The 26251-nt window shown below is 55.1% G+C and overlaps 2 protein-coding genes across 2 annotated transcripts in view; one reads left to right on the top strand and one right to left on the bottom strand.

Annotated features, from left to right (window-relative positions):
* The window catches only part of Tmem131 (transmembrane protein 131), a 169323-nt gene extending 166403 nt beyond the window's left edge, over positions 1-2920 (top strand). The window contains exons 40-41 of the mRNA XM_005400698.2: positions 578-756; positions 1870-2920. Coding sequence (XP_005400755.1) covers positions 578-756; positions 1870-2154 — 464 coding nt within the window. The 3' untranslated portion in view covers positions 2155-2920. The remainder of the gene's footprint in view (positions 1-577; positions 757-1869) is intronic.
* Positions 2921-15513: 12593 nt separating this feature from the next.
* Positions 15514-26251, bottom strand: part of Zap70 (zeta-chain (TCR) associated protein kinase 70kDa) — a gene marked incomplete in the record, with an annotated part of 18592 nt that continues 7854 nt past the window's right edge. The window contains 11 exon segments of the mRNA XM_013522842.1: positions 15514-17069; positions 17720-17832; positions 17925-18065; positions 18158-18350; positions 18987-19193; positions 19505-19697; positions 20032-20083; positions 20206-20252; positions 20334-20412; positions 20488-20626; positions 26044-26204. Coding sequence (XP_013378296.1) covers positions 16946-17069; positions 17720-17832; positions 17925-18065; positions 18158-18350; positions 18987-19193; positions 19505-19697; positions 20032-20083; positions 20206-20252; positions 20334-20412; positions 20488-20626; positions 26044-26204 — 1449 coding nt within the window.

Genomic DNA, 26251 nt, shown 5'->3' with positions numbered 1-26251 from the left:
AGGAGGGACAAGGCAGCATAGTTCTGTGTGTTAGGCGAGTCGGTGGGAGGTTTCTGCGCTGGTTTCAGGAAGTGAGTTCTGCTCTTGCTCCTGGGAGGGCTTCTCACTGTGCCTGTGGGCTGCACAGTATGGTAGCCCCTACGGAAGGGCCCTTTTCCTGCCCTGTCCCCTCACATCCATGCTGGGAGCCCATGTGCAATAGGGTGGGCTTGCTGTATGTGGGTGCGGCTGGCTTGTGCCTCCCTCCCACACACCCCCTTCTATGTTAGAGCTCCAAAGGACTCTGCCCTAAAGTAAGACCCCAGGATCCAGGGTGCCACCTCCTGTTTCTTGCCAGCTAGAATTAGAGGCAGCCAAGTGACTTGGGCAGGAGCAGCAAGGTCCGTGTGGGAGGTGTTTGCGCTGGTGTCGGGGTGAATGTGCCTTACACTTGAGTTCTGAGGGCTGCCCTGCCCCACCCGTGACGTGGCGGGGGCTGGGGAGGCGTATGCGGCGTTGCCAGTGCCTGTGTGGGATGTGCGCCTCTGGGAGCCCCTTCGCCCAGGGCTCGCAGCAGAACAAAATATGGACTTGATGGTTCTGTCCTTGTTTTCAGAAGTTTTCAGCAAGCTCGGGTTATCTCGATCCTGCAATCAGGCCTCGCAGAGGAGCTGGAATGAGTTTAACAGTGGCCCTTCGTACCTTTGGGACTCACCAGCCGTAGACCCAAGCCCCTCGTGGCCGGCCAGCTCCAGCTCCCCCACCCACACGGCCACCGTGAGTAGTCAGGCCCCGGCCCCGCCCTGTCGCCTCAGTCATTACTGTCATTTGGACAGTGCTGACGGCACGCATGAAGGGCTGGTCAAGACTTCCCTGGTCCTCACTGCTGTATTCACATCCTGCCAACTGGTCCGTCACTGCCCTCCAGAGCCACCATGGTTGGCTTTGCCACCACAGCCCAGGGTCATTGTCACCTCTCTGGCCATGAGCTAGAGCACAGGTGTGCAGATGAAGACTGGGAGTGGCTTCACTGGCCTCCAGAAGCAAGCTGGGAGGTTGCATTTACATGGTGCCTCGTTCACAAACTTTAATAGATTCCACAGTTCTCAGGAAATGGCCACACTTGTGTTTGTGCAAAAAAGATGGCCATCAAGCCAGGCACTGTGACATACACCTATAGTCGCAGCACTTGGGAGGCTGAGGCAGGAGGATCATTGCAAATCTGAGACCAGCCTGGGCTACAAAGTGAGCTCAAGGCCAGCCTGAAGGGTCTCACTGCACAGTGAGACCCTGCCTGTCTCAAAAAGACCAAAAAAAAAAGATGGCCATGGTCATGTTTGTCATCCGGTGCAGTTTGCAAGCAAAACCAAAATTTTCCCAGTATTATAACAGAAAAATCCCTCTGTCATTACTTTTTTTCTTAGGAAAATTACACCTGTAAAATTTACCAGGTATTTTAACTTCCCAGATTTTACTTTCATAAATTTCAAAGTTGGCTTTCACTTGTAAGCATTCTGGTTTCAATTCTGAAAGTACCTCAACCATCTGTAACCATGGTCAGCAACAGCAGTCGGGTTGTCACGTCTGAGGCTTTGCGGGGCGTCCTGCTCATGTGTCACCTCTGGCGTCTCGTGGTGCACAGTAGCCCGGTGGCCCCTGTAGGTAAGAGGCTGTGCTCCAGGGAGATGGCAAGCGGCGGCCTGGCCGGGTTTGGTCCTTCAGGGTACCAGAGCCGTTCGCTCTGGCTGTGACGTAACCGCATAGATGGAACACGTTCTAGACAAAGTGAAAGGAACTTAGAGCCTTGCCTCATGCTGAGCAGAGCTCCCCGCCCTCCGCCTGCCCGCCTCACCCTCAAGCTCAGGGTCCGTGTCCTCTGTTTTGTTACAGTCGATCCTTGGCAACACCAGTGGCCTGTGGTCCACGACTCCATTTAGCAACTCGATCTGGTCCAGCAACCTCAACAGTGCCCTGCCCTTCACCACTCCAGCCAGCACGCTGTCCGGCATCAGCCTCATGGGTACGGAAAACCCCCCTGCCACGCACGCCGCTTCCGCCTCCAGTCCAGCCGACGATCTGGGACAGACGTACAACCCCTGGCGGATATGGAGTCCCACCATCGGAAGAAGAAGCTCTGACCCTTGGTCCAATTCGCACTTCCCTCACGAGAATTGAAATTAGGCAAAAAACAGAGTGGGGGCCCCTTGTGGCGATCTCGATAGGCCGGTTTTGAGACACCTTCCTCAGGCCCTTCCTGCTGCCACTTCCCACCCCAGCCTCCTCATCTTTGCCAAACAGACCCAGCAGGGCAGGCTCGCACCACTCGCTTCTCTCAGATCTCTCTTGCAATTATGATAATACGAGATTTGCTGTTGTGCTTCTAGAGAAAAGTTTGGGCTCAGCCACAAACCCTACTAAGACCTGTACGTGTGAGAACCGTGACTGCTCCCCCCTGTCCCCCGTCTTCTCCACGCTTTCTTTACCTGTCTGAACACAGACTTGACCTTGCTGCTGAGGGAGTAATTTGAGTTGATTCAGAAGTCCTGGCATGTTGACAATTTTACTAAATTACCAAGTTTGGTTTTTAATAATTTCACAATATTATGCGCCAAGATCTAATTTTAAAAATGTATGAAGACTTTGTGCTGAAAATACAGAGTATTTTTTTAAAGTAAGGCTGTCTTGGTTTAAAGCAGATTACAGAAATGTAAGTCAACTTAAGAGCAGTGGATGAATGTAAAAACATTCAGTTGAGACCATATGCATTTTCTGTGCTGTTTGTACTTGAGGTATGTAACATTTGTATACCTGAATTTATTTTAAAGATAAACTGAAATGCACATAGCCAAGTCTTGAGATACAAGATTGAATGTGTATTTCTTAAAAATACAACTTTGTGTTGTACTTTGAAATAAATGATGCTTTTTTCAAAAGCCTTGAATTGTTTTGTTTTGCTTTTTTACACACAAGATGCATTTATTTGGATTGTCTCACACCGTAGTGAACAATCTAATCATTGTCCTACGTGAAGTCAGTGTGTGATTTACTACAACCAGTGACAGTGACAGTCTCATGGTAATCACTGAGGGTCCTTGATAGAAAATTACCTGGGAGCCTGTTTGGGCTTATTCGCGATTGGCTTTTCCTCTACCATCGTCCCAAACATTAAGGTCTTTAAAACAAACCACAGTTGCTACTATTTCTCCGATACTTACTCTGTGTCAGGCACCTGGCTAACACCCTGGCAACCATTGGTTGTCTCCATCTTACTCTCAGCCTCTAAGAGATTGGTGGTAGGGATGACTGGGAGCCCTGAGGCGAGTCTACCACAGGTCGGCATGGCCCCACCCTCAGGAAGGGCGAGTGTTCTGAGAGGGGCATCCTTTACCACACTGCCGTCTGAGGAAATTACATGAGAGCAAGACACAGATGGAGAAAAGCAGTATGGATGCAAGAGCAGCTGGGATCCAAGAAGGGCCCGGCCCACTTGCAGGAGCTTTCCGGCAGCTCCACAGCATAGGTTGCCCCGTGTTGCCCATCGGTTCTGAATTTGAGAGCACACAGTGGGAAGAAAGCCTTGGCCTGGGCGTCAGGGACTTGGAAGCAGCCATTTCTCCACTGGTAATGAGAAGCTTCAGCAACGTAAGTGAGTATTGCGAAAGCCCAGGCGTGGGCTGGATGGAAGCCTGTGTGAAGCTGAGGGACAGAGCCGCAGATGGCAGAGAATGCAGAATGCTGGGTACAGATGCCAGCATGAGCTGTCTGGCAACCGGGCCTCAGAACAAGCTAGAAGTAACTTAGCCAAGTCTGGAGGGTACGTTAGTAAAGTTTACACATCTAAGATGTTATTTTTCCCTTTAACTCACAGGGTGTTGATACTTTTCCAATTCCGAGACTCCTAAAATGTTTCCAAATGGCACTTGTCATCTACATAGATCCCAAGCAAGTTTCAGCACACTACAGTGCATTAATTTGCATTAATCATTCAGAAAGTCCTGTTTGCCCGACCTGCTTTTGTCATCTATTTTTCCAATGTGTTTTACTGCCAGCTTTTGCTAGGTAACTAGAAGATGCTAAGTATAATGTGTCCTGTGTGGGATTAATTACATCATGAAGAAACCAAACCATCCCCATGAAGGTCAGAATGGATTGGATGAACTGTTGTGTGGCCTGTGACCGTTAATGCTGGTGTGTTGATCTCACTGGATTAAGAAATGTCTAGCACATCTGGGTGAATAGTGAAGGTGTGGCCTGGGGTATTTTACCCAGTCCCTCATCCCTTCCTCTCCTGGTACTGTTCTCTGCTCCCCAACCACCATGAACTAAGCAGTTTTGCTCCCCATACCTTTCCACCATGGTGCTCCTCCCTTACCACCAGCTGATTATGAACTGAACTGCCATAAACTGTGAGTTAAACCTTTCCTCCTTTAAGTTGTGAGGTTTGGGCAGTGTGTCCTCGAGGGGAAAGCTGAAAATACACAAAATTGGTACCACAGAAGGGAGTCATTGCTGTGATTGTACCTGACCATGTGATTTGGAAGTTTCTAGAACTGTTTTTCAGGAAGATGTGGGAAAAGTTAGGAGATGCAGGCTAGAAAAGCCTTAGAATGCAGTAAGCAGAGCCTGATGAGTGATTCTAGTCAGAGCTCAGAAAACCAGAATGTTAATGGAATACAGACAGTAAAAGCCAGGCTTAGGGGGTTTCAACTGGAAACAAGGGCTCCACTGGTGGTTGCAGTAGCTAACACTGTGGCAGGTAATTAGTCTACGTTTTTCCCATGTCCTGAAACTTTGTGAGACTGAAACTGATGGTAGCAGACTAATTGATATGACAGAGGAAATTTCAAGACAACCTAACATGCACGTCACAATCGTGGATACTACTGACTGCTTTTAGCAGATTTACTGAGAGAATTGGGCAAAAGAGAATAATTTGAGAAATTAAATATTGACTCAGAAGGAACTACGTGCAAAGTTGGAACCAAAAAAAGATCCGTACCATTAAAAAGGAGCAAAGTACTTTGTACAAGGGCAAGAAGAAAGATGCCTTGAAAGCATCTCAGAAATCAACAAGCCAGGCCTAGTGGCACATGCCTATAAACCCAGCACTCAATAGGCTGAGGCAGGAGGATCTCTGCAAGTTTGAGGCCAACCTGTATTATAAAGCAAGGTCCAGTCTCAAAAAAAAGAATACCCCACCCATCACAGGCTCAAAAATGCAAAACTGTCCACCTTCCATTTGACAAGAGTCTCTAGGACTCCTGTTCAAGAAGGGTCTCGAGATTGGTTTCCAAGGTTCATTTCACCATGCTCAGCCATCAAGGTACTCAAAGGCCACTGCAGCCATGGTGTAAGGGGGCCCAATACTGCTTCCACTGACAGCAGGTGTTGTCCTTGAGATCCTGGTTTTACTGGCATGCAGGATGCAAGACTTACGGGGTCAGGGAGATTTCTACCCAGATTTTGAAGGAAGGCCTAGAGGATAGGGAAGTAGACCTTGAGAGGAAGTTGTGCAAAGCTGCAGAAATGAAGCCAAAAGTTCAGTGGAGATCCCAGGAAGTCAGACATGCCAGGAATGTGGAACATCCACTGAGGAAAGCTGCAGACCCTGAGTGGAACCAGCCTAAGAGATGCCTTATGGGCTGCAACTGGCAAGGCCATAAGGATGGGGTCACTCCTGCTGTCTGGAGCTCACTTCGTCACTGTGTGTCCCAGATGCTGGACACAGAGCTATGGGATTTAATGTTTGTCCTGCTGGTTTTTGGTCTTGCTTTGGTCTAATTCTCATCTATTTCCTTCTTACGGTTTGTGTCCGGATGTCCCCCAAAAGCCTCATACAGTCATGGGGCAGACTTCTAGAGTTTATGGTTGATTCATGGTCCAATATTGAGATTATGGGTGTGACTGCTACACTCGCCCTAGGGCAGTAGTTTGCATATAATGTAAGGGAGGGAAAGGGGCTGCTTGCTGCTGCTCCTCCCTTTTGCTCATTGCTTTTGCTGTTTTCCCGCCGTTATCATGAACTGTTGCCCTCTGCCATGTGCCACTCTGCCTGGGAGCCAGCTGATTATAGACTGAAACTTCCACAAACTTTAAGCTAAATAAACCTCTCCTTGCTTAACTCTGGGCATCAGGTATTTTGTCTCAGCAACCAGAGAAAAGTAACCAAGACATCCCTCTACTGCCTCTCCTTTGGAGTGGGAGTGTTTGCCCTGGGCCTTGTACTTTGGGCTTATATAACTTTTTTTTTTTTTTTTCTGGAAATTCATAGCTAAGAGTTTGCCTTGAGGCTGGGGAAATAGCTCAGTGGCATAGGCACCTGCCTGGCAAGCGCAAGGTCCTGAGTTCGATTTCTGGTACAAAAAAAAAAAAGAGTGCCTTGAGTCTCAGAAGAGACTTGAGCTTCTGAAAAATGCTGGAACTGTTGAGGTTTGGGGAAAAGGATCATTGTGTTTCTGTTTGTGGGATAACTGTATTATGTTAGGCAGAATTATGAACTTGCTATTGTATTTATTTGGACATTATGGCTTAAGCCATGTGTAGGTAAAGTTGAAGAGGGGTGGATTGTGACAGCTAATCCTGATAGGTTAAATGCATCAGATTAAGAAACACCTAGAGATTAGTAGAGTGCACTCCTGGGTGTGTCTGGATGGCCCAGGGTGCTGTATATGGCCCTGCACATGAACCTCTCTGCTGCTGCCCCTTGCTGTGCTCCTGGCTGCTATAAACTAAGCAGCTTTGCTCCACCATGCTCTTCAGCAGTGATGTCTTGCCTTGGAGCTAGTGGTGGACTGGATCCTCCCAGACCAGCGCACTGCGTGAAACCTCTCCTCCTTTGAGGTACGAGTGTTGGGTACGGTGTGCAGCCATGGGAAGGCCTTATATGGTGTGATTTTGAGTCTGAGTTTTCTGTGCTTTCTGCCGAAGTTCAGTAGACCAGCCGCATCACATTAACAACCTGTGATTTATCACTTGGGGACACAGGTTTCCCATACAGCCAGCGCGCTGGTGGACAGGGCTGATAGTCAGCCTGGTACAGTCTTGTTAGAGGGTCTCCTATGTAGACTTGGAAAATCAGGACAAATTTAAACCTTTGAAATGTATATTGCCAGGGCTGGGGATTTAGCTCAGCGGCAAAGCACCTGCCTGGCAAGTGCAAGGTCGTGAGTTCAGTTCCCGGTACCGGAGAAAAACCAAAAAAAAAGAAATGTATATTGCAGCAAATAAGGTGTAATCTCTTCAAACAGGTGAGCTTCGTATAAATCCTCATCAAGAAAATAATTATCAGGCACCTTTACCTCCTGAGGTTATAGCAGGGATCCTAAACTTGATTTGGCCCAAAAATCACCTGAGCCTGCCAGACTTTCCTGTTAGAAATTCTAATTTCACCTCTTGAGACTCTGATCAGCAGACTTGAGAAACACCGTACCCTTGAAAAGGAGAAATAAGTGCAAACAGGGGTTCCTGCAGTTTCCTAGGTTTTCCAGATAACTCAAAGGTAGATAGATACTTAAGTGGCAACAGACTCAACAGCCAAATTTGAAGTTTTGACAACACTTGGAGTCTGAGCAGTTTGTGGGGAAAACTTGTTGGCACAATCGTTTGCATCATAAGTAGGTTAATGTTGAATTTAAAACTTACATATAGAGAAAGACAGGATATCTGAGTAGAGGTGCTCAACACTGCTCTTCTCCCCAAAGAAGAACCAAAGTAACAGGAGTATTCTGAAGTGGCCATGGGGAGCACTGGAATGAGCAGGACAGACAGCCCAGGCCAGGAGCATATTCTCGCAGCTGTGCAGCCAGGTCAGGGGTCTCCCTGCGCAGAGGTAAGTGTGAGAGACTACTGAGCATGCTGGCAGCCCTGGGTACTGGACAGTTTCCCAACCACACAGGCCTGCAGCCCACTGAATTAATACCGTGAAATCTACACATGAGCCCCACTCGGGGAAAGGAGCTCGCTTCACCTCCCGGCAAACCCCAGGAGCCACCTTGAAGAGTCACAATTTTAGCGTCAGGCACACCCGCTATCTACCCCTTCCCTGACCCCACGGACACTGCACTGCACCGGCCGGGAGGGTAGCAGCCTAGTGGGTCCAGCTTGGCCTGCCAGAGTGACTGTGACATACAGGGTGAACATTACCAGCTTCTCGATGCTGTGACAAAATAAGAAAAGCAACTCAGATGAGGAAAAGCTTTTTGGGTTTTTTGGGGTGCTGAGTGGTTGGGATGTGTGTCTGCAGTGCTAGGGACTGAGTCCAGGGCCTTTGCAGTGAGCTGCACCCCTGGGCCTTTTCTCATATATTTTTTTACAGTAATGTCTCCGTTCACAATCACTTCTTTACTCCAACAATTCAGTTCGCAAACAGAACAATGCAGTTTGGCAAAATTTTGCTTGTATTTGAGAACTCCACATCAGGTCACACTGAACCTAATGGGGTGTTGGGGCTGGCGGCTGCATTAGTGTCTGAGATCCCAGGGAAAGAACGCACATGGGGCCGACGTCAGCAAACAGCAAGCAAGCGTCTTCATGTATGTTAGCTGTACACTGATTAACTGCGTAGTGCATGTGTAGTTGCCTGTGCTAAGTCATGGTTGCATCCATGTACCCCGCAGTGCACCTGTGCCAAACAGTGGGGCCACTTCCTCAGGTGTGCTCAGACACCCTGAGCTCTGAAGCACTCTACAGCAGCTCCCCGCATCCCACCCCTCAAAGGGGAGGGTGACATCGCTTCTTGTGAGCGGCCCATAGAGCTGACCCCTGCACAAAGACCACAACAACAATAAGGGAACAGCGTAATACCACTAACCTCATGGACACACAGCACACTGTGGCCACCCAGTGCCAGGTGGAGCCCAAGGATTCCCACCACTGGCTGAGGGGGTCTTGCTGCAAGGCCTGGACGGCAGAAATCTCTGCATCCACTTCCTGTAAGCTTCTTGTGCCCGCGTCTGGTGGTCAGGGATATAAATGCAACACTCTATATGCAAGAGGGCGCAAGTACCTCCTCGCACTGCAGCTAGCAAATCAAGAGCCGTGTGATTTTGCAAAACTGCCTTTCTCATTTAAGAAGTTTCACCCGTGAGCAATTTCAAAGCCTGGCATGTGACATTCAGGCCGGGGCCGTATGTTGAGCAAGGGCTAGGAAAAGCTGATTCGTGCTCACAGTTTCAGAGGTTTCGGGCGGTGATCAACCAGCTCCATTGCTTTTAAGCCGAACCCACAGCAGCCTCAGGGACCATGAGCTGAGGGGGCTCACCTGCTGAGACCGACAGCATGGCCAGCCCCCTGCGTCCCCCACCAGGGTCACAACACAGGGCAGGAACCTGGTACAGACAGGGCCAGAGGGACCCGACGGTCCCCGCTGCTGCCCACCCCAGGAGCGTGCTGAGGGGACCTCGACCAAATCTGGCTTCAGCTGTCACCCTGCTCCCAGCCCCACACAGCCAGAGAACGCGGGCAGCTCAGCCCAGTTACAGCCACATCCTGCTCAGAATTATAAAATGCGGGTCTGTGCGCACAGACAAAACACAAGGTTAGCTAACGGATGAGGAAACGAGCAGAGCGATGGAGCACAGTTCTGGGTGTGTCTGGGGATGATTGACATGTAGGCTGCAAATGAGGAGAGAAGACCCACCCAGGATGTGGGTGGCACCAACCAATAGGCTTGTAGCCTGACTGAGCACAATAAAATGGGAAGCCGGCGGACCCTCCTCTTTTTTCCTTCAGAGGGGCTCTGGTCTTTGCCATTGCCTTAGGACCCTGGCCTTCAGTTCCTCAGGCTTCCAGGAGGACCCTCCAGCTTTCCAACATGCACTCACACCAGACTCTTTGGGGAGCCAGGCCTTCGACCTCGGCTTGGGCGCAGACGGCCACTCTGCGTTCTTCCTCCCCGCCTCCATAGGCAGCCAGAATCATAGGTCTGTAGTAAATCCGTCCCTCTAGAGAGCCCTAAATGGTCTGCTGGGTGTGCTCTATCCGAGAGACCCGCTTTATCGCACGCCTCCCTGGACTTACACAGGGTAAATGTGTTTTCTTTTAGTTTTCAAATTTATTTACAGATTTGCTAATCTAATGATCTTTCGATATGCAATTTAGTGTCGCTAATTACATTCGCAGTGTTCTTGTGTGGCCATCGCCACCTATTGCCAAAATCTACTTCTGTCACCTCAGACAGAAACTGTACATGTCTTAACCAGTAATTCCCCATCCTCTACTCAATATGCAGCCCAGGCTGCCCTTGGACTCATAACAATCTCCCTGCCTCAGCCTCCCCCCCCCACCATTCCATCAACCTCTGTTTTCTGTTTATAAATTTGCTTGGTTTAGATATTTCACATCAGTGGAATAAGACTGGTCCTTTGTGCCTGGCTTATTTCACTTAACATAATGTTTTCACAGGCCATCCCTGCTGTAGGTTGTCACACTTTCATTCCTTTTCATGGCTAAATAATATTCCATTGTGTTTATGCTATATTTTACCTATTCATCAGTTGAGGAACTTGGGTTTTTCCCATCTTTGGGCTATTGTTAATAATTCTGCATTGGAGGCATTACAATCCCTGACTTGAAATTATACTACAAAGCTACTGTGATACAATCAGCATGCTACTGGCAAAAAAGAAAAAGAAATAAAACAGACCTGAGGAGCAGTGGAACAGATTAGAAGATGCAGACACAACTCCAAACACATTCAGCCACCTTATCTTTGACAAAGCAGCCAGACATGTTCATTGAAAGAAAGAGCGCCTCTTTAATAATGGTGCTGGAAAAACTGGCAATCTACATGCTGAAGACTAAAAATAGACCCATGTCTATCACCCCACACTAAAGTCAAAATGGATCAATGATCTAAATATTAAAATATAGATTTAATATTAAATATCAAGACAGAAACACCCAATATGCTAGAAAGAAAGTAGGTAGAAATGTGGAAGACACAGGGACAGGCAGAGAGTCCATGAACAAAACCCAGACCACATGGGAAATACTTTAAATAATCAATAACTGGGACCTCTTATTAAAACACTTTTGCACATCAGAAGAAATCACCAACAGAGTGAAAAGACAACCCACAGACTGAGAAGATATTTTAGCCAATTGTCTCTCAGACGAAGAACTTCTACCTGGAACATATAAAGAACTGAAAAAAATCAGACCCCCAAAATTCAAAGACCCGATCCAAAAATGGGCATCTGAGATGAATACACACTTCTCAGATAAAGAAATACAGAGGGCAAATAAATATATGAAAAAATGTTCAACATCACTGATTATTCAAGATATACAAATTAAAACAACACTGAGATTCCGTCTCACCCCAAGCATGGCTGTCATGAAGAAATCAACCAATAACAAATGCTGGAGAGGCTGTCGGGGACAAGGAACACTTCCCCACTGTTGGTGGGAGTGTAGACTGGTGAAACACCATGGAAATCAGTGTGGAGATTCCTTTAAAAAACTAGGATTAGAGATACCATTCAACCCAGCTATTCTCCATCTGGATATCTTTCCAAAAGAATTAAAAACATCATACCATAGCAATATATGTGCAGCAATGTTTATAACAGCACAATTTGTAATAGCTAAATCTTGGAAGCAACCCAAATGCCCATCAGCCAAGGAATGGATAAAAAAGATGTGGTCTTTTTATACAATGGAGTACTACTCATTCATAAAGAAGGATAAACTTGAGACTTTTATGGATAAATGAATGCAATGTAAGACCACATTCCTTAGTGGAATAAATCAGATTCACATGTTTAAGCATCGTATTGACTCCCTGGTGTGAGAAGCTGAAAGAGTAAATAAGGTCTACAGTGTACAACAGATATTGTGAAATGGGAAGCAGTTGTTTAAAAGGAAAAGGAAATTAGGACGGGGGAAGGGGAAACGAAGGAAGGAAGGGGAAAGAGAAAAAATGCAAGTTAGTTATACTATTAGTGTCACTTAGTTCATACAAAAGGATATCTTGTACTCTGAGTCACTAAAGATAGTAGTATGCAATGTATTAACTATTGTTATTCTCCTATTACTTTGTTATGAAATTTTGCTTTACCTTTTATTATAATAACAATTCTGCATTGAACACCGACGTGTGAAAATCTGTTTGAGGCTTTGTTTGTAATTATTTTTGGATTATATTGACAAGGGGGGTTGGTATTAACTCAGCATTTAGTTCTGTAAAGCACGGAACTGCGTTCCCCTGTAGCTGTCCCACCTCACGCTCCCACCAGCAGCGCGGAGGGTCCCGTTTCCCCTCGCCCCACCAGCTCTTGTCGGTGTGCGTCTGTGACCGGCGTCCCAGTAGGGATGAAACGGTGTCTCCTCGTATTTTTGATTTCCAGTTCTTTAAAGACTAGTGAGCATTAACGAGCATTTCTTCATGAACTTATTGGCCATTTGCGGATCTCCTTTGGAGAAGAATGTAGTCAAGCCCTTCGCACAATTTTTAGTTGGGTTGTCTTTGTGTTGGTGAGTTGTGAGGGCTCCTTATATGTTATTTCATGGTGTAGCATCAAAGCCTTACCACATGTATCACAAATGCTGTCCCCTGTTTTTGAGTTTCCTTTCACCTGGCTCTGAGCACAGGCCCCACGCCCTCCCGTGACCTGCAGGCCCATGTCACCCTAACGGCCTCTCACTGAGACTGCGTCTCGTCTCTCCCTGCCCTGGGTCTTGACATGGCTGTCCTCTCTGCCTAGAGCTCCCCGCCCAGACACCTCAGAACCGGCCCTCCCCTGGTACCCACAGTCCTCTCAGTGCCAAGGGAGGGACCCTGAGGCTGGAGCCCTGCACCCATAGCCTCGGCTGCCCCAGGCCCCGTGGGCCCAGCCTCAAAGTTCAGGGAAGAGAGCTGGAGTGCAGCTGAGTGCTGAGCACTTTCTGGTGTCCATGAGGCCCTGGGTTCCATCTCCAGCTCTGGAAAAAAAGCACTCAAGGGGAGTGTCCCTGCGACACAGCATGCAGCCTCTTGTGCCCAGTGAACCGAGGAGGCCACCCCAGAGGCAGTCTTGGGACAAGAGGTCGCACGTCTTCCTGTCTGAGCAGAGGCACATAACGGAGCTGGGCGCACAGACCAGGAGCCAAAGCTGAACAGGAGGCAGAGGCCAGACTGGCCACCCACCGTACCCAGACGCTGCACACAGCCGCCGGGCTCCTCGGAGCTCTGCCAGTGTTTGCCCACACATGCTGCCTGCAACAGACCCTGTGGTTTGGATACAAATGGTCCCCAAGCCCATGTTCTGGAGGCTCGGGGAGCTGACTGGGGCACGAGCTGCCGCCTCGAGGGTCACCCTGCTGGTGGGCTCTAGGGGATGGCCTTGTGGCAGGAGGCGGAGACTGCAGGGGCGGCCTGGTGGAGGAAGAGGTCGCTCAGTGTGCCCTGGAAGGTCTTCTTGTCACAGGCTCCCCGCTTCCTGTCACCACGGAGGGACAGCTTCGCTCCACCAGCCTCCGCCGCCATGCCAGCCCCCACCAGCGCAGACCCCAGCGCCATCTGTGAAACCCCCAGCCAGAGCCAACCTTTCTTCCTGCAAGTGGATGTTCTCTGGTGTTGTGTCACAGCAACAAAGCTGACTGACGGATACTGACAGCAACAGGCGCTCATCCCAGCCCAGCCATCATCACCCCGGACAGGGTCACCCAGCAGCCAGGCTCCCCCGCAGCCACAGCGCCAGCCCTGAGGCCACCCGCAGGCGCAGCACCCAGAGCTCCGTGAGAGCCGACCCTGCAGGGTCCGACCCCAAAGGCCCTGGCCCGACGGAGCTCTCCCAGGAAGGAGCCCTCCGGCCCTGCTGTCCCTGCCCTCCGAGCCACACCAGGCAGCCTCGGAGAGGAGCCCGGGCTGGGTCCCCCCACCCGTTAGGGGCAGAAGCACTGGCCCGGCAAGGTGGCGTCAGCACTGTACCATGGGAGCGTGGCAGGGTGCAGAGGTGACAGCTACAGAAGAGGTGGGGTCCGGGGCCTGTGGATGGGAAGGTGAAGGACACAGAGGAGGGGGCAGGCGGGGCCGTGGCTGCAGCCAGAACCCAGGCAGGCCCAGCCCTGGGGCCCAGGGTCCTCCTGTCCCCCAGGCAGCCAGTGTCAGGGGAGCAGGCCCCAAACGCAGGGCACAGAGCCACAGCTCTGAGCACAGGCCCTATTCTGCCCACAGGGGGGACATACAGGATGGCAGACGGATGGACAGACAGACAGACAGACGGCGGGACTGGGACACGGAGGGAGACAGAGCCGGAGAGCCGCCGAGGGCGCTGCAGACAAACGGAGGGTGGAGGAAGCTGCTGAGGATGGAAAGGAGAGCAGGAAGAGAGGGGAGGAGAGCAGCGGGGTGGGCAGGGGCGGGGTGAAGGGCTGGAGGGGTCGCTGAACACCCCATCCTCCCGAGTGTCCCGGGCGCAGAGGCCCCGCGCCTGCGCACAGCCTTCTCTCCTGTCACCACCTCCCAGAGAACCCACGGGGGTCCCATCAGTCTCCGGGTCATCAAGCTTGTTTGTTGAAACAAGGCCTCAATATGCAGCCCAGGCTGCCCTTGGCCTCGTGACAATCCTCCTGCCTCAGCCTCCTGAGTAGTGGGATTACTGGTGTGCACCAGCGCACCCTGCCCCCAGTGTGTTCTAAAGGTGACGGCGGGCCCTGGCCTACAGCTCAGGGACAGCCCCCTCCAGGGCTACCCCACGGCGCCCCAAGCTGTGTCTGCCAGGACCAGGCACCAGGGGCTGGGCTGGCACAGGTCCCCGGGAGGAGAAAGAGCCTCTGGCCCCAGCCTCTGGGGACCTATACAGGGGCAGAGCCAAGCCAAGGCCTGAGCCACCCCGCCACCGCCCCCCAGGGCAGAGAGCGGAGACTTCACCCCAGAACGCTCCTGCTCAGCACCCTCCCTGCCCTCCGCTACCGTTCAGCTTTCCTAGTCCACCTGGATTTGCTCTTTCAGGAACCTCTTCCCGCCCCCCGCAGAAACGGAAGCACCAACGGATTAAAGAACTCGATCGCCCCCAGGGAAATCAGAGCCAAATCTGTCGCGCAGTGTGAGCTCCCAGCGGACGACGGCCAAACACGATGGGACGTGTTCCCCGCAGAGGTGGCAGAAAGGAGGCAAGAGGCAGCACGGCAGTTTGGGGACTCGGAGCCGCCCGGTAGGAAAGGCCTGTGGCATGAACGCGTAGCAGAGAACCAGAGCCGGGCCAGGAGATCCCGGAGGAAGGAGCCTAGGGCGGGCTCCCGGCTGGGTCCAGACCCAGGGCAGGTGCGAGCGTCTGAGCCGGCCTGGGCTTTGCGGCAGCGCCACCTTGTGACCGTGTGGTGGAACTGCACCTTGGTTCCTGGTCCATTCTGCAGCCCCGCGAAGTCCCTGGGTTCCCAGTGAAATATTTTGATACCCACAATCACTTCCTATGAAGTCGCACCGTTTTCAGCAATAATCACGACACAGAACTGATGATAATGAACACAAAAAAATGAACGCAAGACCCTGAGTTCGATTCCCGGTACCAAAAGAAAAAAAAAAAAACTAAAAAAAAAGAAAGTAAAAATGCATTTCCAGTTACAAGAGAATTTTAATCAAACTGATCCATCCGCAAACAGTAGAATTCAGAAAGCCATTAAATCACACCACTGGTGTGACTTTCCTTTATTTATTCATTTTAACACAGGTAATTCAAAAACAATGTTTGCATTTAACATTTAGGCGTGGGTATATTAAATTTTAATCACATAAACTGCCAAGAGATCACAAACAATGACAGACTTGAAGCAGTCTCAGTTCTATGATTTTGTCTTCGCAATTAACTGTGCTCTGTGGTCTGTGACCCAGCAGCCGGGCCTGGCAGGGTTTGCAGACCCTCAAACACCCCAAGCACCCCAGACACCCCATGTACATAGCGGCGTCACTGAGCGCCTGCCCTGGTCCCTAGAACTGGGGCTCTTAATCGGCTTCCATGGAGAACACGAAGGTCATTGAAAGAAAAGTAACAAAATATGCTAAATTAAACTGACATTTAAATTACTAAAATCCAATAATAAATGGTGAGGTCAGAATAAAGTCTATGCTGGGTTGACCTCCTGGCTTCACAACATATTCACATGTCCCCAGGGCTCGAGGTCTCTTCTCTGTAGCCACACACTTGGGCCTCAAGCTCTGCCCCCTATCCCTCCCCTGCGGTCCCACAAACCAGCTCAGGCTTCTGGGTCTCCTGGCTTCCCACCACAAATAAAAAGAATCCCCGGCGAAGCTCCTCGCCTGTCATTGGCTGCTGGTGGGTCACGTGCTGTCCCCTGGAGGAGGCCTTCCGAGGCACTGGGGACGGAGCCAGTCCCAGCGTGCGACGGGGCTGCTCAGAAAGGCAATGCAGGGTCCTGGCTGCCCTGCAGTCCTCCGTTGGGTCCTGCCCTCCAACAACCCAATTCCCATGTGGGGAAACCGAGGCAGCAAGACTTGGGGACTGTTCTGAGCAGGGCTGAGCAGACACTTGGAGCAGCAGGTGACAAAGACCCCGGCTGTGACTAAGGCCAGCGAAGAAAGTGGGAGCAGCTGAGCAGGTAGCTAGGCGACTCAGGGAAACTGAGGCAGTGCACGCAGCCCTTTGCCCCCCACACACCTGGTCTCAGTTCCCCTGCTCTGTCCGGAAGGTGCCCTCCATGCAGAGAAGGGGGAACAGTCAGCCACATCTTTCCCACAAGAGGAGAAGTGCTTCGGGGCACGGGGCACTTCTGGTCCACTTCTGTGACCACCCAGCGCACCCGCGCCGGCCTCACCCCAGAAAGACGAGGGGCTCAGGCAGGAGAGAAGCCGAGTTTATTCCAGTGACTGAAGCCTAGACAGCCTCGGGCGCCAGAGCCAGAGTCCTGGGGCAGCCCCTCAGCCCAGGACTGGCCCGCCTCGGCCCACCTGCCCCAGGCCCAGGGGACCAGGGAGCCTTGGCAGAGGACCAAGGTCAGGCTGGGGTCCCAGGCTCCCCGTGGCCAGGGCTCAGACGCACGCAGCCTCGGGCCCCTGTGCGCACTGCGGGGACCCCTCGGCCCTGCTTGCCAGGCTGTAGTAATAGGTCCGCATGCGCTGCTCCACCGTCTGGAAGTCAGGGCGGTCCTCCCACCTGTGGGGGTGCAGACCCGGCACTGACCTGAAGGGTGCTTGCATGGGGCTTGGCTGTGGCGGGCTTACAGGGCTCCCCGAAAGCAAATGGGCCACTGGGCAGGGGGGACCGCTAGATAACAGAGGTGTTGGGGTGAGGGCCCTGGAATCCTGGTGCTGCAGACAGACAGGGAGAACTGAGTCCCTGGACATCGGAGCAGCAACTACGGAGCCCAGGAGCCAGCGGAGGGCAACACAGTCTGCGCTTGGACGGGAGCTGGGCACTGACAGCGCTAGGACTTGGGTACTGGGCTTCAAGCAGACCGGGGTGGGGGTTGAATATGCTGAGGCCTGGGTCCCTCGGGGTCGGCCGAGCTGGGCACCCAGGTGCGGAGCGCTGGCTGGAGGGGCCGAGGGGTTAGGTACTGGGCACCGACCCGTGCCAGAGAAGTGGGATGCGTGCTGGGTAGCCAAGCGGCTCTGTGTGAGGCCTGTGGGCTTCCTGTGCTGAGTGGCGACAGGCGGGGGCTGCGGTCTGAAGGCGGGTGCCGGCCCCACGAGTGTCAGAGAGGCTGTGGACTGGGCACAGACCTCTGCGGGGGTGACACAGGACAGTGACGGTGACACGAGGGATGGGCGCCTGGGTCCGACGGGCTGCCCCCCCCCACTCACTTGTAGATCCAGCAGTCGCTCATGAGCGCGTACATCTCGGGCGGGCACTCGGGCGGGCACTCCATCCGCTTGCCCTGCTTGATGAACTCCAGCACCTCGGGGCCCTTCATCTTCTACTGAGCCGGGGCCAGGGCAGTGTGAGCAATGGGCACCTCCTGCCCCCCTCTGTCCCCACCGCCTGTCCCCCTGGTGCCCGCCTGCCTGCCTTGTAAGGCTTCTGGCCGTAGGAGAAGGCCTCCCACATGGTGACCCCGTAGCTCCACACGTCGCTGCGGCTGGAGAACTTGCGGAAGTTGATGCACTCGGGCGCGTACCACTTGAGGGGCCACTTCCCAGCCGAGCGGGCCTGGGTGGGGGAGACACGGCTAGGACGAGGGGACTCAGGGACCCTCTTCCCACAGAGCCCACCCCCTGGGCACCACAGGGGCACAGGGTCACCGTGTAGTAGCTGTCGTCGGCGCCCAAGGCCTTGGAGAGGCCGAAGTCACTGATCTTGGCGTAGTGCCGGTTGACCAGCAGGACGTTGCGGGCCGCCAGGTCGCGGTGCACGAAGTTCTTCTCCTCCAGGTACTTCATCCCCATGGACACCTGGTGCAGGAGCTCGGCCACGTTGCTCACGGGGACCTCCTCCCTGGGGAGGAGGCGCGTCAGGGGGACAAGGCGGCCCCGTTGCCAGGGGCAATGCAGACCCCTGAGCAGGGATGGAAGGCAGGGCCAGGCGCTCGAGGCAAAGGCGTGTGTGCCCGAGAGCGTGCAATCCCCAGCAGCACGCTGAAGAGAGTGTGCAAGCGGGGGCACGCGGAGACGCAGATGAAACTGCCAACATCCCTGCCCAGGCCCAGAGAGCTACGCTGTAGCTCTGCCAACCCACAGCCTCTGTCACTTACGCCGGTGGTTTTGTTTCATATTTAACCCTTTAAGAACACAAAACCACTGGATATAAAAGCACGCAGAGGCTGCCGCTCACTGCCCCCACTTTAGGTCGCAGAGGCGACCGTGAGCAGTTTCCCACGGGCAGGAGCTTGGCCTGGAGAACCTGGGCAGGGCAACGGGGTTCCTGTCTGTGAGCCCTTGCCAGCTGTGCCAGATGTTTTGGAAGCGCTTCACGGGCACCAGCTCACAAGAACCACTTGGGTGGATCCTGTTGACACCAAGGGGCCCTTGAGGACACGGAGGGTGGCGGCGGCGCTCGGCAGGGGTGCGGGGGTCGGGGCCAGGGTGCTGGGGGTCGTGAGCGTGGTCCCCAGGCCCCCGCCCCAGGGCTCACTTCTTTCCGACCAGGAACTTGTGCAGCGGGCCGCCGCCCGCCATCTCCATGACCAGCATGAGCGCCTCCGCCTGGCACACGCCGATGAGCCGCACGATGTAGGGGTTGTCCAGCTGGTGCATGATCTGCGCCTCCCGCATCATCTCGTCCTTGTCCGCCTTCTCCGTGCTCTGCTTCAGCACCTTGATGGCCACATCGATCTGCTTCCTGCCCGGGGCCGGGGTGTAAGCTGGCAGCCCTGCCCCGCCACCCGGGCGATGCTGAGGACAGCTCCCCGCAGCCCGCCGCCCCAGAGAGCCCCAGCCAAAGTGCCCGCCTGCCTCGGTGCCCGGGCTGGGCCGAGGCCTCTGCTCCAGCTGCCAGGCCACCCAAGCGCCCCCTGCTCAGGCCTGGGTCTTCTCACTCCCTCTCCTGCGTCCCCAGCTTTCCAGGGCCCCCATGGCTCATCCTGTCCCTCGCCAGACACCCACGCCGGCTCCCGCCCGCGCCCCCGGCCCCACACAGGCGGCCGGTCCTACTTGCGCATGCGGTAGACACCCTGGCGCACGGAGCCAAAGTTGCCGCAGCCCAGTTCAATGTCGGCCACGAGCAGGTTCTCGCGCTTCAGGAAGAGCTTCTTGTTCTTCAGCTCCTCGGGGTCGCTGTAGGGGCTCTCATACACGCTCGTGTCCATGGGCATCGGCCGTGGCTCGTCCGCAGGGGCCGGGCGCGCTGGGCACACAGACAGTGTGAACACCCGGCAAGGGCAGGGAGGAGTGGCTCAGGGCACACCCGCTGAGCACGGCTGGCACACGGAGGCACAGCGGTGTTCACGTGTGGGTGTGTCCGGGTGCGTGCAGGTGCATTCGCCCCCAAGTGTCGGCGCCAGGCAGCACCCCGGGACCACGTGCCCAAGGGCAGGCACGACGGCGTGAGCACACAGGCCCGCAGGATCGGCGGCGCCAGCCCCTGCAGGCCTGCCTCATCCTCCCCGCCAGGCCCCACAGCGCCGCAGACCCGGCTCCCAGCTGAGCACGAGGCCCCCCACTGCACCCCGGCCACTCACCTGGTTCTGGGGTGTATCCATCGGAGTTGAGGGTGTCCGCCCGTCTCTGAGGCTAAAGGTCACAGGATCAGAAACAGTGAGTGGGGCCAGCGAGGACTCCCGGGGACACGCGGGGACCCTCTCCCCTGCAGAGCCGCCCCAGCCCGAGCCCAGCGCTGAGAGGCCCCGACTCACGTGGGTGAAGGTGGATGGGTGGGCAGGAAGCGTGGGAGCGGCGGCCCCTGAGACAGCAGAAGGGACGGTGAGGGCCGGAGGCGCCCGCCCCACCCCGCCCCGCCCCGGCCCAGGCCCCGAGTACTCACCCTCGGCGCTGGTGTTGGGGCAGGCCTCCTTCAGGCAGTAGATGAGCCCGTCCGCCTTCAGCTTCAGGTACTCCACCAGCTGCGGGGAGCGGGTGTCAGGCAGGGACCCTGGGCAGCCGGAGCCCCGGCCCCCCAAAAGGCGCGTGGCCTCTACCTGCCACAGCGTGTCGAACTTGGTGCCCTCGGGGATGCAGTACTTGCCGGCCTTGTCCTGGCTAATGAGGTAGTGGTACACGGTCTTCCCGTAGATCAGGGACAGTGCGTAGGTGCCCTGCTCCTTCCGGGGCCTCAGCCTGCAGGGCGAGGAGGCCGTCACCTCTATGGGCACCCGAGGGTCCTTCCACTCCTCAGTGTCCCCAGATGCACACTTTATGGGCTCCTCGGGGACTGCAGAAGCCCAGGTCAACCGCCATGCCTGGTGACAGGCCATCGGGGGCAGAGACGGGGGCAATGGCCCCTGTCCAAGGGCAGACAGGTGGCCCTTCACAAGAAAACACTGACCGCCCACGTCGGCCACCCACACCTCCTGCTCAGCCACAGGCTTCAGGGGGCCACTGGTCCCCCGTGGCTGAATGCATGGCTGCCCGTGGCCAGACAGTCCACTGGGGACCCTCAGTCACCCACAGGGGGCAGCTGGCCGTGCTCGGGGCCATCTCCAGCAAGCACGGGGCCCCCTTCCACGGGGACACTCGGCCTTCAGCAGACAGACGCAGTCATCCTCCTGGGCACAGACAGCCATTTCCACATGGACCACCCCCACCCCCGGGGACCTCAACTGTGACTCCTTCCAGGGCCCCCTGCAAGTCAGCAGAATGTGACCAGCTAGGAAACGGAGGGGCCGGGGATATGCGGCCCTCGACTGCCCTCTGCTGGACACTCATCAAAATAAATCTGCAAACCTTCTGCGTCTGCGATGGGGACCGCCCCTCACGGACAGTGCAAGAAGCGCGTGTCCACCCACTGCCGTGGACACACGTTCACGCGTGCACACGCACACCCTGCGTGCACACCCAGGCCAGCCGACGGCCAGACGACACCAAGGTCGCCCATCGAGCAGGGAGGCTGGGTGCCTGGCGCTTGCTCCAGAGCTGCAGGTGTCAGCGCAACGTCGGGAGGGAGGAGGGCGGCAGCGGCCCGGGCCTCAGAGCTACAGGAGGTGCAGACACTGACCTGGCCCTGTGCTGAGCGGCAGGGAGCTTGCTACTGGGCCGCCCACGAGTGGGGCCCCCGAGGCACGGACCCCAGAGTCACTCAGGCAGCGTGTGGGCCCCGCCCGCGCACTCCTCCTTCCTGGAAGGATATTATAAGCACAGGCGGGGTTATGGTGCATGAGACCCGCGAGTCCATCCCGCCAGCAGACTCTTCCTTAGGATGAAGAAGCAAGGCACTGTGCCCTATGCCGCTCCAGCAGAGCTGAGACAGGGACGGGGGAAGCTGTGACTGCCCCATCCATTCCTGACAACAGCACAAGGGAGGGCAGTACAGCCCCCAGGCAGACCAGTCCAGGGATGCACGGACAGACGGACACCCCGGGGAACAGCGAGAGAGTCTCACACTGCTAAATTGCCCATACTGGCAACTGGCAGCCCTCCTGCCTCAGCCTCCCAGAGCACTTAATTTACAGGTGTGTATCACCACACCACACTCAGCCATACATAAACTTAAGTTTTGACCAGACATCAGAAACTCAACGCCAAACCACTCACCAACACACGTGTGCATACAAGATTGGGTGGGGAGAAAACACTGGAGTACTAGGCAGCTCTTGCCATCCATAATGGGGTCTATGTATTTTTCTACCTGCTGAATCAGGGCTCGACCACGTGACCGGTTTTGGCACAAGCACAACACAAACAGAGGCTTGGTGACCGTGGAACCCTGGCTGACCTCTTGCTTTTAAAAGCTGGCAAGCCTGCACCCACTGTGGAAATGAGCCCACATCAGCCAGGGGCTGGAAGGGCCACACAGGGGAACGGGCACCCAGCCTGCCCCCTACGGACTCGTGAATGCAGCCGTGCTGGACTGCTCAGCCCCAGGCACCCTCCCAGTGGACTGCAGCAACACGAGCAAGCTCACAAAGCCCGGAGAAGAACCAGCCTGCTAAACTCAGCCCAGACCGCGAGAGGGAATGCATGGCTACTGAAGCCACTTTCAAAATCCAGTCCGTGCTAGGGTAGTTTGTCACGCAGCAAATGCTAACTATACACTCTCTTCGGAAAGAGGCACGTGGAAAGCAGCAGCCACTGACTGCTGGATAAATTCACAGGCTGAGACGTCGGTTTTCTGACCACATACATTTCAATACCACAAATTCTACTTTACTTACAAAAGAACTATTAGACAATGGCAGTTCTGCCTTTGCAGTTTGAACCTGCCCTTTAGCTAGAGGTACAGGCTAAGAAATCAGCCAGAGTCTCAGCTCTTAAATAATATGTAGACGCTAACTGGGGGAGGGAGTGCACAGCTGGAATCCCAGCAGGGAGGCTGAGGCAGGAGGATTGCAAATTCAAGCCCAGCCTGGACAAGTGAGTAGCTTAGCAAGACCCTGCCTCAGGGTCTTATTATTATAAAAAAATAATAATAATAACTGGGAATACAGCTCAGTGTGAAGACCTGGGGTTCAATCCCCAGTGCCACAAATAATGATAAGGAAGATGATGATGGAGGAAAAGAAGCAGAGGAGGGGGAAGCAGCTAATATTTATTACACACAGTGGTTCTGAATTCTCACACACTTGTCACTCAATTTTCCCAGCACTTCACACGAGGTAAACACCCTTATTACCCCTATTTTGAAGACTGACAGAGATCTCTTCCCTACACTGCACAGCTGCTAAGCGGCAGGGCCGGGACCCACACCCATTATGACCCAGCTCTGTCACAGGTCATCTCAAGCAAGCTGTTCATCCTCTTGGTGCCTCGGTTTCCCCACTGCAGAATGAAACCTGCGCTAAACCAGAAGTTCTCAACCTGCAAAGGGCTCCAAGGATGAGGTTCAGGACCAGGCACCATCTTGCTGTGTCTGCAAAGCCTTCTGGGTAAAGGTGGGGGGGCTACAGTTTGGACGTGGACAGCCCCCCAGAGGCCTGTGTGCCGAGGGCGTGCGCCCCAGCCGTGACACCACTGGGAATGACAGAGTTGGGAGGGGCTTGGTGGCATCTTCAGGTGGGGGCCCTTGAGAGGACAGCGGGGGTGGGGGGCCAGCCACGGCCTCTTTCTTTTTCCATCCACCAGGTGAGCAGCTCGGCTCCACCATGATGCACGGCCTTCCCCGGCCCAAGGCCAAGGCCCCGAGGACCACGGCTGGAGCCCCGGCACCGAGCCAAGATAAACCTCTTCTTGTAAGTGTGTCTGCTGCGGCCATTTGTTACGGTGGGGGAAGCGAACGTGAGGGCGCTCCGGAGGGGCTCAGCTCCCCCGATTCCCCAAGGGCTCCGTGGTGCCGACGGGGTGCGCGTGTGCTGTGCCACCGAGGTTAGGGACATCTTAGTGAGGAGCACCGCACTGGGGACGCAGTGCAGCATCTCAAAAAGGAGGGCAACGTCGGGCGCAGCCATCTGCATGCGCGAGAGCCGCCATCAGCAGCTGGAGGCCCCGCCCGCAGCACAGAAGCAAAGAAAGCCAGCCGGGCGCCACACCCGAGGGCCCCGCCTCCTCCCCGGCCCCTGGTTCTGGGCCTATTCAGCCTCTTCACAGAAAGGGCGGCCCAAATTCCTCTCCCTACGGCAACGCCCTTCTCCACAGAGACGCGGGTTGTCTGGCCACATGACGTGCTTGGTCACAGGACATCAGTGACTGCAGAGCGGAAGATTGGGGGGTGCGCATTAGAGCTCGCTCTCCCTGCTCTTCTTGGGAATCCTACGCCTCACTGGGTGAGGGCCCCCCAGGCCGCCCTGCCAGGTTATGACAGCTCGGCACCAGCTCACCCCATCACCAGCAGACACTGGAGCTCGGCTGTCCCAGACTACCCAGTCCGCGCCCCGCTGAGCCAAAGGAAACCTCTCAGTCAGCTCACAGGATTGCGAGACACGACAGACTGTGTCGGTCTGCACCCATAAGTCTCAGGGCAGTTACGCGGCCAAAACTGACAGCAGAGTCCAGGGAGGGCTGCTCTTATGGGAGACGTCCGGGCCATCGCAGAGGCCTCATGGGGGTGAGGGGCCCCACGGGGAGGTCAGTTTCTCCCAGGGGGAGGGCCCCAGAGAGGGAACAGTCCTAAGGCGGGAGGGTGACAGCAAGAATCAGCCAGGACCCGGCCAAGACGCACCCACACAGGGAGGCCTTGGGAATCGTCCCCCTCGGACCTCTTGGGGAACCCCGGATTCCTGGGCCTGAATGACCTCAGCTGACATCTGTACACAGAAGAACCCGTGTCCAAACCAGATAGCAGCAGCCCCACAGGGCTCCCAACCCCCCAGGGAGTGTTTAGAAACACTTTGGAGGAAAAAAGCCCCAGCCGTCCCCAGACATTCAGACACACGCCATCACCCACGGGCAATAAATGCAATCCTCACGGCACCTTGCACACACACTGCACGTGTGCTGTTGCGTGATCGTTAGTCCACGGGATCCCGGTAGCTGGCCCCTGGGGTAGACAATGCCAACAGGACGGCGGAGGGACCCAAGCAAGTCACACCACCCAAACCAAAGGGACTGCGGGAAGGGAGAGAATCAGGGCATCTAACATCGCCGGGACAAAACCACAGCCCCTCGCTGCGCTCGCCTCCCCCGCCCTGGCCCGCTCCTTAGTTCTCCAACTTTCCAAATGAACGCCCGCTCCTGGCCTTGGGTCATCCCCAGTGGCCCGGGGCATCCTCCCGAGGGAAGTCACAGCTCCCTTCTGCGCTTCTGCAGGGCTGGGAATGGCACCCAGCACGGGCACGCACTCTGTACCCCGAGCACCTTTGCAGCCCCAGGGCCCCCGTCTGGTTCCTCTCCGGGGATGGCTTCCCAGCAACCTGGCCTGACACTGTGACCCTCCCCACCCACACACAGCACAAGCACCACCTGGCACAGTCTGGATGGTGCCAGCTCGTCCTGTCTTCTGTCTGCCCCACGGGACAGGCACTAGGGTGTGGTTTGCGGCCAGGTCGCGAGTGCCGGTACCCAGCAGATGTCCCGTACACACTGGCCACAGGAAGGAGAGGAAGCCAGGCTGGCCGAGGTCTGGCCACGCGCCTGAGGCCCACCGCCAGTAGGTGGCAGAAGCTGGGCTCCCACCCAGGGGAACCCGGCTTCGCTCCTACTCATTGCTAGGGTCCTATATAGAAGTCCCGGGCGTGGGTATTTAGCTCAGCGGCACAGCGCCTGCCTGAGAAGCACAAGGTGGTGAGTTCGATTCCCGGTACCAGAAAAAAGCAAAAAAAAAAAAAAGAAGAAGAAGAAGAAGTCCCTGGTGGTGCTCTCCTTTAATGCCAGCATTCTGGGAGGCTGAGGCAGGAGGATCGAAAGTTCTAGGCCAAACCAGGCAATTTAGCAATTTAGGGAGACCTTGTCTTGAAAGAAAAAGGGGAGGAGTGGCTAGGGATATAGTGCAGTGCAAAGGCCCTGCGTTTAATCCCCAGCCCTTCAAAAAAGGACGAGCAGGGACAGAACTGCGCACCAGCACTGCCCAGCCCACTTGCACGTGTGCACACGGACACTACCGCCCACACCCGCCTGCACACTCACGGGTGCCCAGCCCCACACCACCCCCGCTCGCGGCCACGTACAGGAACTTGCCGTCGGTCTGCGCGCCCGAGTAGAGCTTGCGCTCGGCCTCCTCGCGCGTCAGGCTGCTGTGGAACCAGGGCATCCGCTGGTGCGCCGTGGTGGCGATGAGCTTCTCCACCTGCGGCGCCTGGCTCAGGATGGCCTGCTCCAGGGCCTCGCCCTGGGGAAGCGGGTGCGAAGGGGCGCTGGGGGGGTGGCCAGGGGCGG

Source organism: Chinchilla lanigera, unplaced genomic scaffold, assembly GCF_000276665.1.
Source record: "Chinchilla lanigera isolate Chin_1 unplaced genomic scaffold, ChiLan1.0 scaffold00069, whole genome shotgun sequence".
NCBI lineage: Eukaryota > Metazoa > Chordata > Mammalia > Rodentia > Chinchillidae > Chinchilla > Chinchilla lanigera.
The sequence above is the reverse complement of the archived record's forward strand: the minus strand, read 5'-3'. Positions and strand labels throughout refer to the sequence as shown.